Below are 15,916 nucleotides of genomic sequence, written 5' to 3' on the forward strand. Positions count from 1 at the left end.
CTGCTGGTATAATCTGTGAACGTGACTGTGTGTCTGTGCTCAGATTACAGTAACCTCCCTGCTCTTCCTTTTGATGCAGTCCAGAGCAAGACTCCGTGGGCTGGGTTTACGGTGCACCTCCGCCGTGGGCGCGGCCGGCTGGGTGGGCGTGGACGGTCTAAGACCCTCTCTTTTTAAAAGTTCCAGAAGCTCCGCCTTCTCAAGCTCCGCCCTCTCCAGCTCCTGTCTGCGTGTTCGCTCCGCGCTCAGTAAGATTCGCACATCTGACATAACCCGAGACAGCTGGCCCTGCGCGTGCACACACACACACACACACAGAGATGTAAGATTTACAGGTACACACACTGAGGAAGCTAAAATATCTACAATGTTGTGCCAAGGTTATAGACGAGATGCAGGTCTGTAGGAGAGTGAATGGTAAGTGTGTGTGTGTGTGTGTGTGTGTATTGTACCTTGAGTTCCTCTACCTCACTCTTCAGTTGACTCTCTTTCTGTACCATGTGTCTCCTCTGAGAGTCCAGTCTGGACTCCATCTCACGTCTCACTTCCTCTACCTTACAGTCGAGCTCTGCCCTGCAATACACACACACACACACACACGCACAACGCTATTCATTTAAAGCGGCTCCCCTTCGGCCGTCGCCATGGTAACCAAGCCGCGACCGTACCTGAGCACTTCGAGTTCCGCGCGTAGCTCGGAGACGCAGTTGTGTTGCGCCTCCTCTGAGTTGAGGAGCGGACACCCGCAGCCGCTCGCACAGACCCTGCTCCGGAACTCGCACACGCACAGGTGAGCCTCCAGAGACCGCCTGGATACTTGTACAGGGCAACCTGTCAGCCGCAGAGAGGGGGGGGGGGGAGTGAGAGACACACACAGGAAAGTGAGTGAGGGGGAAGAGTATAGCAGAGAGGGGTGAAGCCCCCCACCCGAGAATGAGTTTTATGTTGCTGTGATAACCTGGGAGAAAAAAGAAAAAACAGCGGCACGTGCAGAGAAAGGTGAGCATTAAAACAATGGGGTAGTTTTCAATGTTATTGTCTTAAAAAAAAAGTGTTTTGTATCTTTTCTCAGTCTCTCATATGACAAAACACAGCATGAGAAGTCACCAAAAGCATGCAAAGTACACACCACACACACACACACACACACACTAAATGTACATACCACAGTGGTAACACAAGTACTCTCCACCTGCTGACACACACACACACATGCATGCATGAGTGTTAGCGGCTTCTAGACCACAGTGTATATTTCTGTCTGATAAATAAGAACCAGTGACAAAAATTCTCATATTAAAACACATGAGCCCAACACATGTGACAATATGCCTTCCTGTGACAAAGCTGAGATTTAGAAAGCACACATTTTGTTGTATAAAAAAAAAGGCTTGTCATGTGCCATGTATATTTTTCTGTCATTCTGTACTCTTGTGACAGCGTTTAAATTTTGCTTTATGAGTATCTCCTGATGAGTGGCTGTAGTGAATACAGGCTTCAAGTCTCTCTTCTGCCCACTGCCTGAGAAAACCGCCGCGCTTCATTGGCTGTCCAGGGGGGATTGGACATGAATAATTAAGAGAAAACCGATTCTGTTTGCTCCGCCCACTATCTTGTGGTCACTTTGTTTGTAAAAGGGTCATGTTCTGTAACTTTTGTGTTTGTGTGTGTATGTGTGTGTGTGTGTGTGTGTGAAGAAGTGAGGGAACACCTGTAGTTATGTGTGTGTGTGTGTATACGCCTATCATCTGTCACAGGTTATACGCCTAACAAGGTGTGTTTTTATGTTGCTTTGACCCTTGTCTATGTCCGTTTGACATGTGAGTAGTGTGTATGTGTGTGTAATGCTGTTCTTCTCCAGTTCAGTTAGTAGTAGTCAAGTTATATTTGGAGCATTCAGGAGTGCCAGATTAATGAATAATAGTTTTGTGTGTATATGTATGTGTGTGTGTGTGTGTGTGTACCTGCATTAGTGCAGTTTAGCAGGGCGTAGTCACACTGCTCTTCATGTCGGTGTATAGTCTCTAAAGAACAGATGACCTCACAACCCTGTGGGCGAAACACACACCTGACCTGCAGTCTTGCCAAATCATTCCTCATGTACCTGAAACACACACACACACACACATCCCTATTACACAACACACTTCCAGTCCGTTATTACATTCACGTTTACATTTATTCATTTAGCAGACGCTTTCATCTAAAACAACTTCCAAACGAGGCAAATCAAAGCAATCATTCAAGCATGTGGCCATTAAGTCTGTGATAGAAATGTTCTGGCTAAGTTCAGTATTAGATCAGACACAAGTGCAAGACAAGCTGAAGGAATTAAAAGAGTGAACTACAGACAGATACAGGTAGAAACAGTGCTAACAAAGGCACTACAAAAGTGTGAGAGAAGAGGCAGTGTTCATATAGTTTATCAGTAACAGTAGCACTGTATCTACATCACACACACACACACACAGGGGTACCTGAAGAGTGGCCGTAAGTGTGTGATGTCCAGGGGTAGCCTGTCCTCTGGGCAGTTGTTGTGGTTTATTAGCCAGCCCTGGATGCAGGTGGAGCAGAAGGCGTGTTCGCACGGTGCCTGGAGCGGATCCTCCAACACGTCCCGACACACGCAACACAGAAGCCCCTCGTTCACATAACCCACAAAACGCTCCACGTCGTACCCCATACTTCACAACACACACACACACACACACACACCATCTTAATTACACATACTGTTAAAGACAATAAGAGACACTGTTCTTGTCTCTAATATGGACTAAATAATATCAGCCAGAACTTGATCACAATTTTCATAATGAATATTGGTACGATAATAATGCAATGGTAACAAATAAAAACTCAACATTTTCATCCATGCTCCTACAGAAACAACATATGATATTAAATAAATGAATAAATAAATAACAAATTTGTAATAAATGCATGTTATAAATCATTATGAATTTATTTATAATAAATAAATCAGTAATAAATTCTAATTGAAAATACATTCTCAAACTATCAGCAATATATATTAGGAAAAGTCTGTGTGTCTATCTGTGTGCCTGTGAGTCTTTTTATAAAATCACACTGTGTGTTTGTCTGATTTCATATGCAGTGTTGGCCAACAAAAAAATTATTAATCAGTTGACACATGAAATATGAATTATAGAAAATCTTAAACGTGAAAGGTCATTACCTGTCGGAATCAACACTACTTTCTCCCTCTTCCTCTCTGTTCTTGTTTCTCTCTTTCTGTCTTTCCTTTTTTTACTCTCTCTCTCTCTCACACACACATTCATAGACACACACGCGTGCACGCACACACACTTTAACTCAGAAGAGGGTCTGGTCTGTTACTGTGGCAACAAGGTGGCAGGGTTGCCAGCTGCTGGGGAGACACAAAGAGGCGGAGCTGTAATTCAGTGGGGGAGGGTCTTTTTTTATCTGAGGTCATTTTACTCTCATGTCATAACGGTTAAAAATAAAAAGGTACCTGAGTTTAAGAATTGTCTACTTTGTGGAGATTTTGTGGCACAGGTATTGTCTGAGTGCATATTTGTATGCGCAACTTTTTTTTTTTTCTAAAATATCACTTATAACAACTCTACACACTCATTTAATAGTGAATGAATGCACCTGCGCACATGTACACACACACACACCTATTACATTTACACAGCAGGAATTCCCCACGGGAGTCTTCCTGCATACCAACTGTAAGGTCCTAGCAACCGGATACATGTATACCAGCGTGTGGAACCCACAAGAGAAATACACACTCACAAAGGACAGGGCTATTCCCTGAAAAACAAACTCCTGTATTCTCAAAGAAAAATCAAGCCAGGACAGCGGTAAAATGAGAATTTGTCTTCCTGACATAATCCTACGCTCAGCAGTCTTTCATGACCGAACTGGACAGCGCATTCACATTGACTCTCTTACACACAGAGAAAAAAAAAGGAAAAGGAGGGATGCTGGCAGTCGCAATACAACTGAACCCAAAATTTAATTTCCCTTTGACTACAACCCAAAAACCTGTTTTCAAGGACAGTACAAAGTAAAGGGGGAGGGAGATGAGGGATTTTTGTCAAACTCAGATGAACTCCTCTCTCTCTGTTTGTGTGTGTGTGTGTGTGTGTGAGAGAGAGAGAGAGAGAGAGAGAGAGAGAGAGAGAGAGAGAGAGAAGTAAGCTATATGCGTGCTAAACTTTCTCTTTATCCTTTATAAGGGGCCTCTCTGCAGCACAGGGTTGTGCGCGTGTTGCGCGTGTCAGTTTTGTCACACACGTGTGTCGTCGGGTGAGCGTTAATTAACGTCAAGTTTAATTTGAAGAGGTCAGCATCCGGCTCAAAAGGTCGTCTCCATTCAGGCGATCTTCACTTACAGCTATTTCTGCCGTATTTCAGTTGTTTGCGAATGCTACAGACCAAAGTAATATGTGGTGATTTTTTTTTTTGAGGGGAATGGGAAACTAATATAGTCTGCGTTGGCGATCTGTCTGGACACCCTCTGAAATCTCTTGAATGATCTCTGCTCCCCGTGCATGCGGCGGGATTAGACTGGATTACGGCCTCTCACACGGTGATTGGATTATAATCTCAATGGCAACATCACCACTTCACTTTCAGAGGGCAAAAATCAGATATTACCATAACTGTTTTTCTACACGCATTCCTGCACATGCCCAGGTGAATGACTTTGGTCTTTATGCGTTTACCGAAAACGGGACAAATTTAAAAACATTTAAGTCGCATAAGAGTGAATGTCTCTGGTTTATATGGTTACTGATGTCCAACTAATAGCTGCCATCTTGGTATAGCTTTGATGTGTATTAAATTGCACACGTTAGTATAATTTATAAAACATCTTCACATGCTACAGTTTGTTCCCACTAACCCACAGATTAACCTGCGACCCTATTTATATATAAGCGTAATAGCTGACAAGTGCAATAAAAAGCTATTGCAAATCAACATACCATATGTATTCTAATACCCAAAACAGCTGAATAGTGCGAAAAAGCAATGAATGACAGTTACACTCAATCGGTAGTTTTTCTTTCTGTCTTTGAAACTTCTTGCATAAAAAAAACATTAGTCACTTACCTGAATTACAAAATGTAGAGAAAATCCAAGCTTCGAAAGAAAAGTTAGACAATATGGGTTGATAAAGGGCTTTATCTATGTGCTATCATTTTACTGAGCGATAAAAATAACGGTATTCGCGACTATCCAGTGGAATGAAGTGTTTACCTCTGACACTAGGTCCTTTCACTCCTCCTCCTACAGCACGTCAGTGAATTTTGGCCAATAAAATATGAGGAACGTCATTTCCGCGGGAGACTCCGCGCAATTTGACACACAGGACTGAAAATCGAGCGACACCTATCAAAAGCTAAACTGGCTAGACTGGAAGAAGTTGCTCTTTAATGTAAATGTGGTCTCCCTGTCATTATACAGCACTCACGGTATGTGTTAAACTCTCTCCATCTCATAAAGTTAACCGAGACATGTGCTAAACTGTCCCATTATGTTATCACGCCCTTTTGTTGTCAGGAAGTTGTACCTCAAGCGGATGATAACTGACTAGATATCTCATAGTGGATTCGATATTACGCGTCTAAATCGGGTGGTTAAATTGTTCGTCACATAGTGTAGTTCAAATCTTGTCATTGTGTAATAATTGGTTTGCATGTGCCTGCAGTCACTCACAAACGTTTGTGTAGTAGTTAGTCTATGTGCTCCAGTACACTGTTTTCTTTCACTGAATGTCATTAACGTAAGATAAATGACGCTTTTGTTTTATCACAGGCAATATGCGTAGGTCCGGAGCTCCTAGTCAACTCATTGGCAACGCGGCAAAGAAACCCAGGTTCGTGCCTCCAGGAGCTGCACAGTCGGTAGCTTTTCCGGCGCCGAAGCCCGTTCTCGCGCAGTCACCTTCTAAAGTCACCCTCGGGAGCGCGCTTAACAAGGTGAATGGCTGACTGGTTGCTTTCTCGGAGACAGCCAACTCTTGTTTGTGAGAGCGATTGAACATCAAACTGGGAGCGGAAATGTTCTGAGCAGCCTATTTCAGTGACAAGATGTTTTTTATGTGAAGACGAGCGTGAAAGGATGGAATCAATCAAAGCGTGACTGTCGGCCTCCACACATTTTTATGCTATCTTTTCCAGCAATCAGTTCGATTCTGTTTATATCAATACTGCTATTAAAACTCAGTCACATTCGTATGAAGATGTGTATTTATGTGTTCTTGTGCAGAGAAGGAGAGAGTGAGAATGTGTGAATATGTGACAAATAGTGAGTCTTCATCGTTAGAAAACTCTTTTCCTCTTCTTCCTCTTTTTTATTAGACAGTTGCTTTTTGAGTTTTAACTGTACATTTTTCGCAGTATGCATGATGAGTTCAATACATCTTCTCAGACATACTCATAAAATTATGCTCGTCCATAGTGGGTCATCTCTCTGGTGCCGATGAAAAGTGAATAATATCATGCCTAGCCTTTATCTTCATCAGAGATTTAATATCTTTGATTTATGTGTGGTTTTTCTTGGTCAATATACATCTGACAGTTTTATTACTTAGAAGTATGGCCTTGAAACATGGTACTAACAATGTCGGAGAATCTATTGATGTAATTGAGAATGAGTTTAGTGTTTTATGACTTTTTTGTTCTGTCTTTGGTCTGTTTAAAAAGGTCTGTTGTGTGTATCTTTTGTGCTTTGATCACAAATCTGAACAGAAACATTAATTAAAAAGAAAGAAAGAAAGAAAGAAAAACTTCCAGATATCATTTAGGTGATGTTTTACTGAAGTATAATGTTAACCCGTTTAGTCCAAACAGAACTGCCGTTATGGAGAGAAGGAGAGAAGGATGATGGTGAACATTCATGTTTGTATCTGACACCAGATGACCAGTTTGTCTCCCTGCAGATCCAAAGGAGTCTGTCTGAGAAGAGAACAGAGCCTGGAGGTACTTCAGCAGCTCCAGCTGTCTGTAAAGCTTTATCCCGGGTACTGAGTACTGTGCCCCAAGGAGAGAGTAAGGAGAACGGCCCTGAGTCAGAGGCCCTTCCCCCGACACCGGACCAGCATCCAGGACACCCTGCGGTCAGCCAACCAAACCAAAGCAATGCAAACAATATCTCCACATCCACTGGGGAAGCGAAAGGTTAGTTATGAATTTCAATGGTTTTGTGTGTGTGTGTGTGTGTGAGTGATTGAGTGTGTGTGTGAGGGAGAGGAACAGAGAGGAGTGCTTACTTACAGCACATTTTTTGTGCTGTATATGAATCTATTTATTTGAATGTACATGGCAGTGAAGGGAAATGAGACACTTGTGTTGTATTTCAGTATTACTTAGTAGATACCAACAGGGACGTCGTTTTGATACAGGTCGTTGTTTGTGAACAAGAAAGAAAAGAGTCCCAACAGTTTGTCAAATTAGAATTTTTAATGAATTCTGTTTAATTAATGGGTATTATTCTGATTACTATAACTTCAGTGTAACGGTTTTTGACAGTGTCGCTTTGCCACGCGGTCCCTTCACGTTTTGAATCAGTATTAGTTAAATGCACACGTTGGCGAGGAACAGTGAAAAATAACGGAGGGAAAATATCCTTTAGAGTAATTGTTCCTTAATATTTTTGTGCATGTCAGCCGGTGCACTCCAGTAAGACAAATAATCACGAGGGATTTACGGTAAGCTTTAGCAGCGGGAGACCCGTGATGGCGGAGTCGAGATATAATCCGTATTCGTGTCCAATAAAACAGCGATATCTGGCAGCAAAATGATTTGAGTTGTTAGCGGTTTCTTCTATACATCAGCGCTTAACGGTTGTTTTAGTTGGCTATTTTAAGACGTAGACGCAGTCAGTGAACCGCAGTTTTGCACGCTTTCTGACTACCACCTCGCTGTTAACCTTCCAGGTTGATTTGACTTTGTGTGTCATCGCCTTTTCGCTATATTTGTACAATCATTTGACTTAACGTTTCCGCGAGTCTAACTGTTTTGTCTCAAGGCTGCACTCTCGTTTATCCTTGAGCCGCGTTTGGTTGGTCTGTGCAGCGCCAGCTCGGACTCAGTTTCGCTGCAGATGAACTTTATTCTGAAATTTGGGCTTTGAGTAAAATTAACCAATCAGCGGGAAACTTCCGTTTGATTGACAGCGTCTTTTGCAGATGTAAATACGCTACCTCAAGCAGATTAGGGCTGTACCCAAACTGCCAAACGCACGCTTTGTGTAGCCTTTGTCCACACTTCAAATTAAAAGCAACTGGTGTTCCCAACGATTACGTTTCCCCTTCTACATATTCCTAAAACGACAATAAAACGAACAATTTCGCTTACAATAAAAAATCTGTCGTCCCGTTTCTATCCCGTTATTCCATGCTTAGAACTCGACAATCTGGACTCAGTCTACCCCCACGCTCGCTCTTCGTGCGCCCAGAGGTCGATTAGTCGATAAACGTTAAAATAAAACAACATAGGGGGAAAAACACGTCTCCAATCCTTTCCCCAGTTGCAAAAAATACAATTAGCTAACGTTTTAAGCGCAGGGAGAGAGAGAGACTTGCTGCATTTTTTAGTCTAATGTAGTCGGGTTTGTTATGTAGGTCAGACCAAGCTTAAGAAGCTTTCCTGAACCTGCGTCAGCTTAAGCTGAAAGGAATTTCAGAAAAGCCCTCCCCGGTAGGCGTGGGCTTAATCGAGGCTGGCCTAGTTAAGCCTGATTCTTTTTCTGCACCGTTGTGAGTGAGACAGAGAAGAAAGAGATATTAGTGTGTGTTTCTTGTATAACACAGCCAAGCCGTTCAGCAGTGCGTAGTCTCACACGTTTGTACACATTTTGTGAGAAAAAAAGAGTGAGTGTGGTAGAAGATTAGGAAAAAGGTGTGAAATAGGAGAAGAAGAGGCTCTTAAGCGGTGAGACCAGCCCGGAGGCAAAATGTCTGCCGTGTTTATGACTAGCAGCATGGTTGGCAAAGCACGCTCCTCAAACTTCACCCTGTCCGAGAAACTAGACCTTCTGCGTCTGGTACAGCCGCACATTCGCATTTTGGAAGAGCACACCAACAAGCATGCGGTTATTGTGGACAAGAACCGGTGCTGGGAGAGCATTGCAGAACGCTATAACAGTTTAGGGGGTGAAAGACCCTCCAGGACTGCGCAGGGGTTGCGTACGCTCTATAAGAGACTCAAAGAGAGCGCCAAACAGGAGGTGCTTCAGCGAAGCCACGCCCAACCCGAATACCGTGGCAGCCTGTCCGAGCCAACCAAACGCATCATGGAGATGATACCTCACCTGTTTCACACGGTGGACAAAGAGCACAACGCACTGCACAGGTGAGAGTGTTTACATACGCACACCCACACGCACACACACTCTCACACTTTTTCATCTACAATGCTGCAGAGATGACAACACAACAACACACATACACAGATACTTTCATTTATGTACTACAGAAATGGTGACACAACAGTACAGACAAAGACACACACACTTTCATTTACATGCTGCAGAGATGACAACACAAACACACATCTGTTTACAGACTCCCATCCAAATGTGCACACACACACACACACACACACACACACACAAGAAACAGTAGCCTAACTCCTGTTTGCAGACTCCCATCCACACGTGCGTGCACGCACACACACACACACACACACACACACACACACACACACACACACACACACACACAAACAAACACACACACACACATGAAACAATTGCCTCACCTAACTCCTGTTTCCAGACTTCCATCTGCAGGTACACACACTCACACACACACATACACACACACACATACAAGAAACAGGAGCCTAACTCCTGTGCACACAAATGCAAATATGCACACACACACACTGACACACACACACACATTCTCTCTCTCATTAACATGCTATGGAGATGACCCAGAGACGTCACTTTACAGACATGTCAGCACACACTCACAGCACACACTTTTTCTGTAACAGCTAGCACAGCTTAGAGTACACACACACAAACGCACACAATTTCTTGTTTGTCATGTGGCACTTGACACACACTTGACTACTAAAGAGTCCCCTCAGACAATGCAAATGAACCAGAGCTTAAAACACAATACAGGACAGGTCACCCCTTAGGCTTGAACAGACCACCAAAGGCTCCCGCTGGTCTTAAAGGACCAGTCCCCCAGTCCCTCACAAACCTTCTGATTGCTTAACCAATCAGAAAAGGGATTGTTTTAATTCAGTTAGTCCTAATTATGTTAACACGGAAGGATAATTACGCTTGGGATGGCTTTGTTAATCAGCTGTAAACAAACCGACAGAGCTTTAGATTGTTCGATGCTTTCACTGTCAGCGCCCACTGAGCGCCATCAACGTTCGCTGAACACAGTTGAATACAAACTTTTCACATTTTTCTTTTGCACATTGTTATACTCCATTGACCTCCACAAATGAAACAAAACAAAACAAAAACAATGATATTTTAAGGGGACAGGACAATTAGTTACTTCACACTTGATTTCTACCCCTGTTGCATTTTTGGGTCAGAGGTTAGAAGTGTAGTTAGGCCAGCAACAGTTACAACTGCTTTTTTCTGGATTGTGGAGTAAAGCTCAGAAATGTATCATTGGTAATTCTGACTTGGTAGTCTACTTTGGCTACCTTTTTGTTTTGTTTTGTTTTTTTCACCACAAACATATTTTTGTACAATAACTCGGGGCCTATGTGTATCAAGCGTCTCAGGGTAACTGCTATTGTATTGATGTGGGATAAGCTTGATTCTGTGTATATAACTCTATCTAGAAAAATGATGTAAGGCAAATGCTAATTTTAGATCAGTGTCTTTACTCTGGAAAAATCTTGATACATGGAACCCAGGAGATGGTCTGTCGCGTCATTTCATTTCAGTTCACCGATTGGCTCGGTGTTGCGTGTACTGCTGCACACCGGGTCAGCCACTGCTCCTCCCCCTCTCACGTCTGAGTCTGTCTCATTAGAATCCCCCCTACCTGGCCTTTCGGTTACTGACATCTGGAGATACTGAGGCGTGTACAGTCTGCATGATACAGTAAAAACGTGCATTGTGTGGTAAAACTGTTGTATGTTGTGATGCCGATGTGAGATGCGATAAGACAAAGATTAAAGTGTACAGTTTCAGTGTCTCTCTGACTGCATGTTCTGAAAGTGAAGACCCTGAGAGTGCATAGATAGTGTTTGCTAGGTAATGAAATTCAAATGATTTCCGACTAGTTTTTGAAGTTTATTTAACACCACATAACAATAACAGTTAACAATAAATATAACAATAACGACAATAAATATAATAGACAATGAACAATAAATACAATAATAATACCTAACACTTAACACAACATTGTCAGTAATGAACAATAAATATAAGAATAATTAACAGCAGAATAAGTTGCATTCAGTAGGCGATTTGTAGGGGGGTGAGGGGGATGCCATCCCCTTGTTAGCAAAATGACAAATGCATCCCCCTTGTTAACCTGCCACCCCCCTGTATACTCTGTGGAATAGTGTCAGTGACCATTGGGCCATCCCCCCGTTTAAAAAAAAAAAAAAATTAATTGCCTACTGGCTGTAATCACTGGTCTGCAAAGTGCAGTATAAAAAAAAAACAATCATGAAATAGTACAACTGCAAGCCCAACTTTTATGCTAAGTTTAAGGCTGAAACAAAAAAGAAACATTCAACATTAGAGCAAGCCTCATTCATGCAAATCTTAGGCCTGGGGCTGATTACTTTCCAGTATAAATACGTGCAGTTGTGCAGATACCCGGCCTACATCTTAACACCACAAAATCAACATGCTTCAAGACCCCGTCCTCTGTGTTTTCCTTCGCTCTCTTACATGAATGCACCAAAAACTGCAACAGAGATAGCGTGCACTCTAAAAAGTCATTTCCAGCGTAACTGCAATATTACGCCTATAACTCAATTTATGTGTAAAGTTTTAAAAAATATGTTTACCAGCATTTAGAGCATGAAAACCAACAAATAAAAACTAAATTCACAATCAAAGTGAATAAAATAACGTGTATTTACTGTGTGGTCTTAACTGATAATACAGATTTGTCGTGTTCCCCCTTTAAGTAGCCAAATCTACGGGACACGTTTTGCACAAAACTTAGTTTTCGAAGAGTGGCCTAACCAAACTATTTCCACGCAACGGATGTACTTCTTTCACTGCCAAATGTACTGCTGCTGCTCCACGCATATTCTCGGTTTCGGTTGTTTCTTCACAACTACTCCGTATGGTAGTTTGTTGCCCGATGGTTTCAGATGGCTTGTGTTTCTCTTTACAGTTCTCTGCAGCTCTGCTCGTCCCACAGTAATTGCGTCACCGCGCACACAAGTCTACGCGGACATGTGTGCGGCGGGTAATGCTGGAGTGTGGGGATATTACTCTGCTCTCTGCTTCTCAGTCAGATTTCCTAATGAATCCCGACCGTTCTGATTTCGAAGCCCTCTTCGATGTGTTTATATTGAAAATCAATATCGCGACTGCAATAACAGTATCAAAAAGTTAACTTTCCAGGTTTTATATATGGATGGCGTCAGACCGATTTAAATATCCCGCCTTTAGACTTGCCGTGAGGAAGTCGCTGAGTAAAAACGTAACCAAAACCGTCAGCCTTTTAACCCGGCAATGTTCCTGCTTTTGTTCACACTCGTGTTAGGGGTGGTCACGGAAAAGTACCGCATCAACTTTCTTGTTTTTTCGATCCCAGCTCGTGTTCATACACAGTCCATCCAGTTTATCTGGAAGAACATTTTCGGGTTATACAAGATCAAGCAAACCACTGATAAGCTATAAGCAAAGATAAGGAAAGTATTTTAAAATGTCTGGAAACTGGACGGATAGAGAAACCATGGCGCTTCTGTCCATTCGTGCAGAGGACGAAATCCGCCGTCAGTTCCACGGTACCGCTCGGGATGCGGTGATATATGAGAGAATTACAAACAAACTTAAACAACGTGGGATTCATAGAGAAAAGGCGCAGGTCATCAGTAAACTTAAGTCACTGCGGAGGAAGTTCAACCAATCGAATGACCCCAACAACGCGGGCGGTACTGGGAGATTCGACTGGCCGTATTCCGATATGTGCCAGGCTATCTGGGGAAGTGGCGACTCTGAACACTTGGTTGCTTTGCCCAGCAGCGCGGACTCACGTTCTTCGGACAATAATGCTGAGACTGAAACCGCCGAGATTGAAGAAGTCATCCCGAAGACCGAGGAATGCACAGAATACGCGCCCCAAAATAGTGCAGGTGGGTTAATTAAACAGAGTCTTTTGCTCTTGGGTAACTGTGTTGGAAATTTGCACTTCGTTTGGCTAACGTTACTGCGAACATTCCTGTACATGAGGCAAGATGCGTAACCGGTGTGTCAGACTAATGGCGTTTGCAACTGTTTACAGAATCCCCACAACCGCCGCCGGAAAAAAGAGCAAGAAAAGTCTCGCGGATGGAACAAGTCGCAAAGGACATGAAAAAAATGTTTGCCGAAATGGACAAAGAATTTGAAGAGAAAGAGAACCTTCGTCTCGTGCAGCAGAGGAAACATGAGGAACGCTTAAGAAAGGAGGCAAAGGAAGAAGAGAAAGAAGAATGGGCCCGACAGATGGCCTTGTTCAGAGAAACACAGCAATCGCAGTTCGACCTTATGAGGGAACTCTTGAAGCGCATGACGCCGTCGGCACCACGTCTGTGTTATCCGTCTCAGCGTAACGACGGATCTCCAGCCGATCACAGCCTCGGCTACAGTGCGGGCAGTATACCAATCACATCCGTTCCAGACGCTTCTGAACAAGAGCAGTCGTGTAACCCTCCTTCCCCCTCTGCCATAAAACCTACGGAGTAATGTGCAAGAACGTCTCAGTCTCTTTATTCATGTCCTTTAGTTTTTTAACGTTTATGCATTGTTTCTTTGTTGTTTGTTTATTTAAAAAATGTTGTTGTAGTCCGTTAGGCTTTATACAGCAGCCCAGAAAGCTGAATCAGTTCACCTGGACACAAAGTTTTAGTGGGAGAAACGTTTCCTCACTCATCCGTGTGACTTCGTCAGTCTCAGCTGACTGCAACTATCCCCAACCTTATAGACAGTACCGCTGCGTAACGATCGAAATCAGCACAATTGCATAACAATGAAACCGACGATCCGTTTCATATGCAAATTGCCGTGACTGTTAATTACAGTGGCCACGTGTAATATTCACAGAGGACTGGGGAATAGCTGCAGTCACAGCATTGTAAGATGGCGAAAGATGTACTCTTAGATCCCCTTCTCGGTTCTGACGAAGTCACGTGGATGAGTGATGAAACTTTTCTCCCTCTAAAACTTTGTGTCCAGGTGAACTGATTCAACTTTCCGGGATTTCCTTACCTGGGTTATTGATCATGCATCTAGACACTTTATACAATCGTTCTGCACAATTACCACACAATTTTGAACTCGCACGGTTTCTTGTCTGCACTTTCTAAAATTGTTCTACATACTTTCCACACAACTGTGTTTTTATGTATTTAATACTTTCATTAACTTCTTAATGCACACACACACACACACACACACACACACACATACATATATATATATATATATATATATATATGAGAGAGAGATTGACTTAAGCCCTCTGTGGAATCATAACCATGACAAACATTCGACTTAAGGTTCATAATGAAGTATAAGACAATGGTGACAGACATGTCCTTGAAATTGGTTTGATATTGATCACTCTCAATTTATTTTCTGTGTGTGTCAGGATGCCATACAAGAGGGATTCTCCGATAGAACAGCCCGGAAGCAGCTCGTCTCTCCCCGCTGTCTCTGATTACGCTCCCGTTGCCATGGCGGTGAGGGTGGAGGCAGAGGACGTCAAACCGCCACCGGACCTCCCGTTGCTGACGCAGCACGTTTCGCCCGTTACCATAGAACCCGTGCGTAGCCAGCTTCCGACAGGACAGAATGAGACTGAAATTGAGGAAGAGGAGGAAGAAGAGGAATTGGTTTCACATGTTTATGCTGCCTCCCTCTCTCCTTGCCCCTCCTCTGTGCATCTTCCCCCGTCACCTACAGGACCCACCCGTAGGAGAAGTTTGTACCAGAGGGGCGGGGCTGTGTTCAGAAATCCTGATTTAGAGGCGGAGTCTTTGCAAATGATGAGGGAGGAGCATGAGCTTCAGTTAGCCAATCACAGGAAACTAGGGTTATTTCTAGAGGAGAAAAGAGAGGGACTTAAGAGAAAGCAACATTTGGAGGAGGAACTTTTAAGGGCCAAGGTCAAAGTGGAGAAACTGAGGGCAGCCCGACTCCGCCATGGACTGCCACTGATGTAAACACATACGCACATAGACGTGTGTGGAATATACGACACGATATGAACAAAAGAAGATACAAACAGACACACAGTGCATCCACACGTAGTCGAAAAGGGAATACTAGTTTGTAGTCTAGATTTCACGGCTAACTAAACAGGAGCACATATATTCTTCCCTTTAAAAGTTTTTTTTTTTTTCCATTTGTTGGTTGCTTTACTCTTGAGATCAAGTGTGTACGTGTGTGTGCGTGCCTGTGTGCGCGTGCGTGTGTGTGTGTGTGTGTGTATGTGTGTCCGTGGTTGCGTGTGTGTGAGAATATGATCAGACTGAGAATAGAAAGAGTGAACCTGAATAGAAGAGAGACTGAATGCCTGTGAAACAATAATTCTTATCTTGCTCAAGTTTTCCCATTAAAAATTCTTTTATCCCAGTCTTCTGTGCGTGTGTTCTTATTTTCTCTTATCGCCGTGGAAACGCCACCAAAGCGCTTCGTGGTAACTACTTAGTAACGAGCCTTTTATAGACACTGCGGGAAATAAAATGGAGCCTATTGA

General features: G+C 43.1%; 3 protein-coding genes across 3 annotated transcripts in view; 2 read left to right on the top strand and 1 right to left on the bottom strand.

The window, feature by feature from the left end:
• Positions 1–39: 39 nt before the first annotated feature.
• rnf41l (ring finger protein 41, like) lies at positions 40–2,683 on the bottom strand. Its single transcript, XM_030783457.1, has 6 exons — positions 2,478–2,683; positions 1,965–2,104; positions 1,166–1,192; positions 669–831; positions 453–573; positions 40–288 (listed from the first exon to the last, which is right to left on the bottom strand). The coding sequence occupies exons 1-6, from the start codon at positions 2,681–2,683 to the stop codon at positions 40–42; spliced, it is 906 nt and encodes a 301-aa protein (XP_030639317.1).
• Positions 2,684–5,819: 3,136 nt separating this feature from the next.
• The window catches only part of rad54b (RAD54 homolog B), an 18,184-nt gene continuing 8,087 nt past the window's right edge, over positions 5,820–15,916 (top strand). Inside the window, exons 1-6 of the mRNA XM_030785389.1 lie at positions 5,820–5,978; positions 6,941–7,117; positions 8,944–9,353; positions 12,904–13,310; positions 13,460–13,898; positions 14,807–15,357. Of these exons, the coding sequence (XP_030641249.1) occupies positions 5,820–5,978; positions 6,941–7,117; positions 8,944–9,353; positions 12,904–13,310; positions 13,460–13,898; positions 14,807–15,357 (2,143 nt within the window). The remainder of the gene's footprint in view (positions 5,979–6,940; positions 7,118–8,943; positions 9,354–12,903; positions 13,311–13,459; positions 13,899–14,806; positions 15,358–15,916) is intronic.
• LOC115820021 (fibrinogen silencer-binding protein) lies at positions 8,983–15,444 on the top strand. The gene is given in 5 exon segments (XM_030783458.1): positions 8,983–9,314; positions 10,590–10,618; positions 12,835–12,870; positions 14,836–14,957; positions 15,015–15,444. Coding segments are annotated over 5 exon segments (885 nt in total). The 3' UTR covers positions 15,381–15,444.

This window comes from Chanos chanos, chromosome 9, assembly GCF_902362185.1.
Source record: "Chanos chanos chromosome 9, fChaCha1.1, whole genome shotgun sequence".
Lineage (NCBI taxonomy): Eukaryota > Metazoa > Chordata > Actinopteri > Gonorynchiformes > Chanidae > Chanos > Chanos chanos.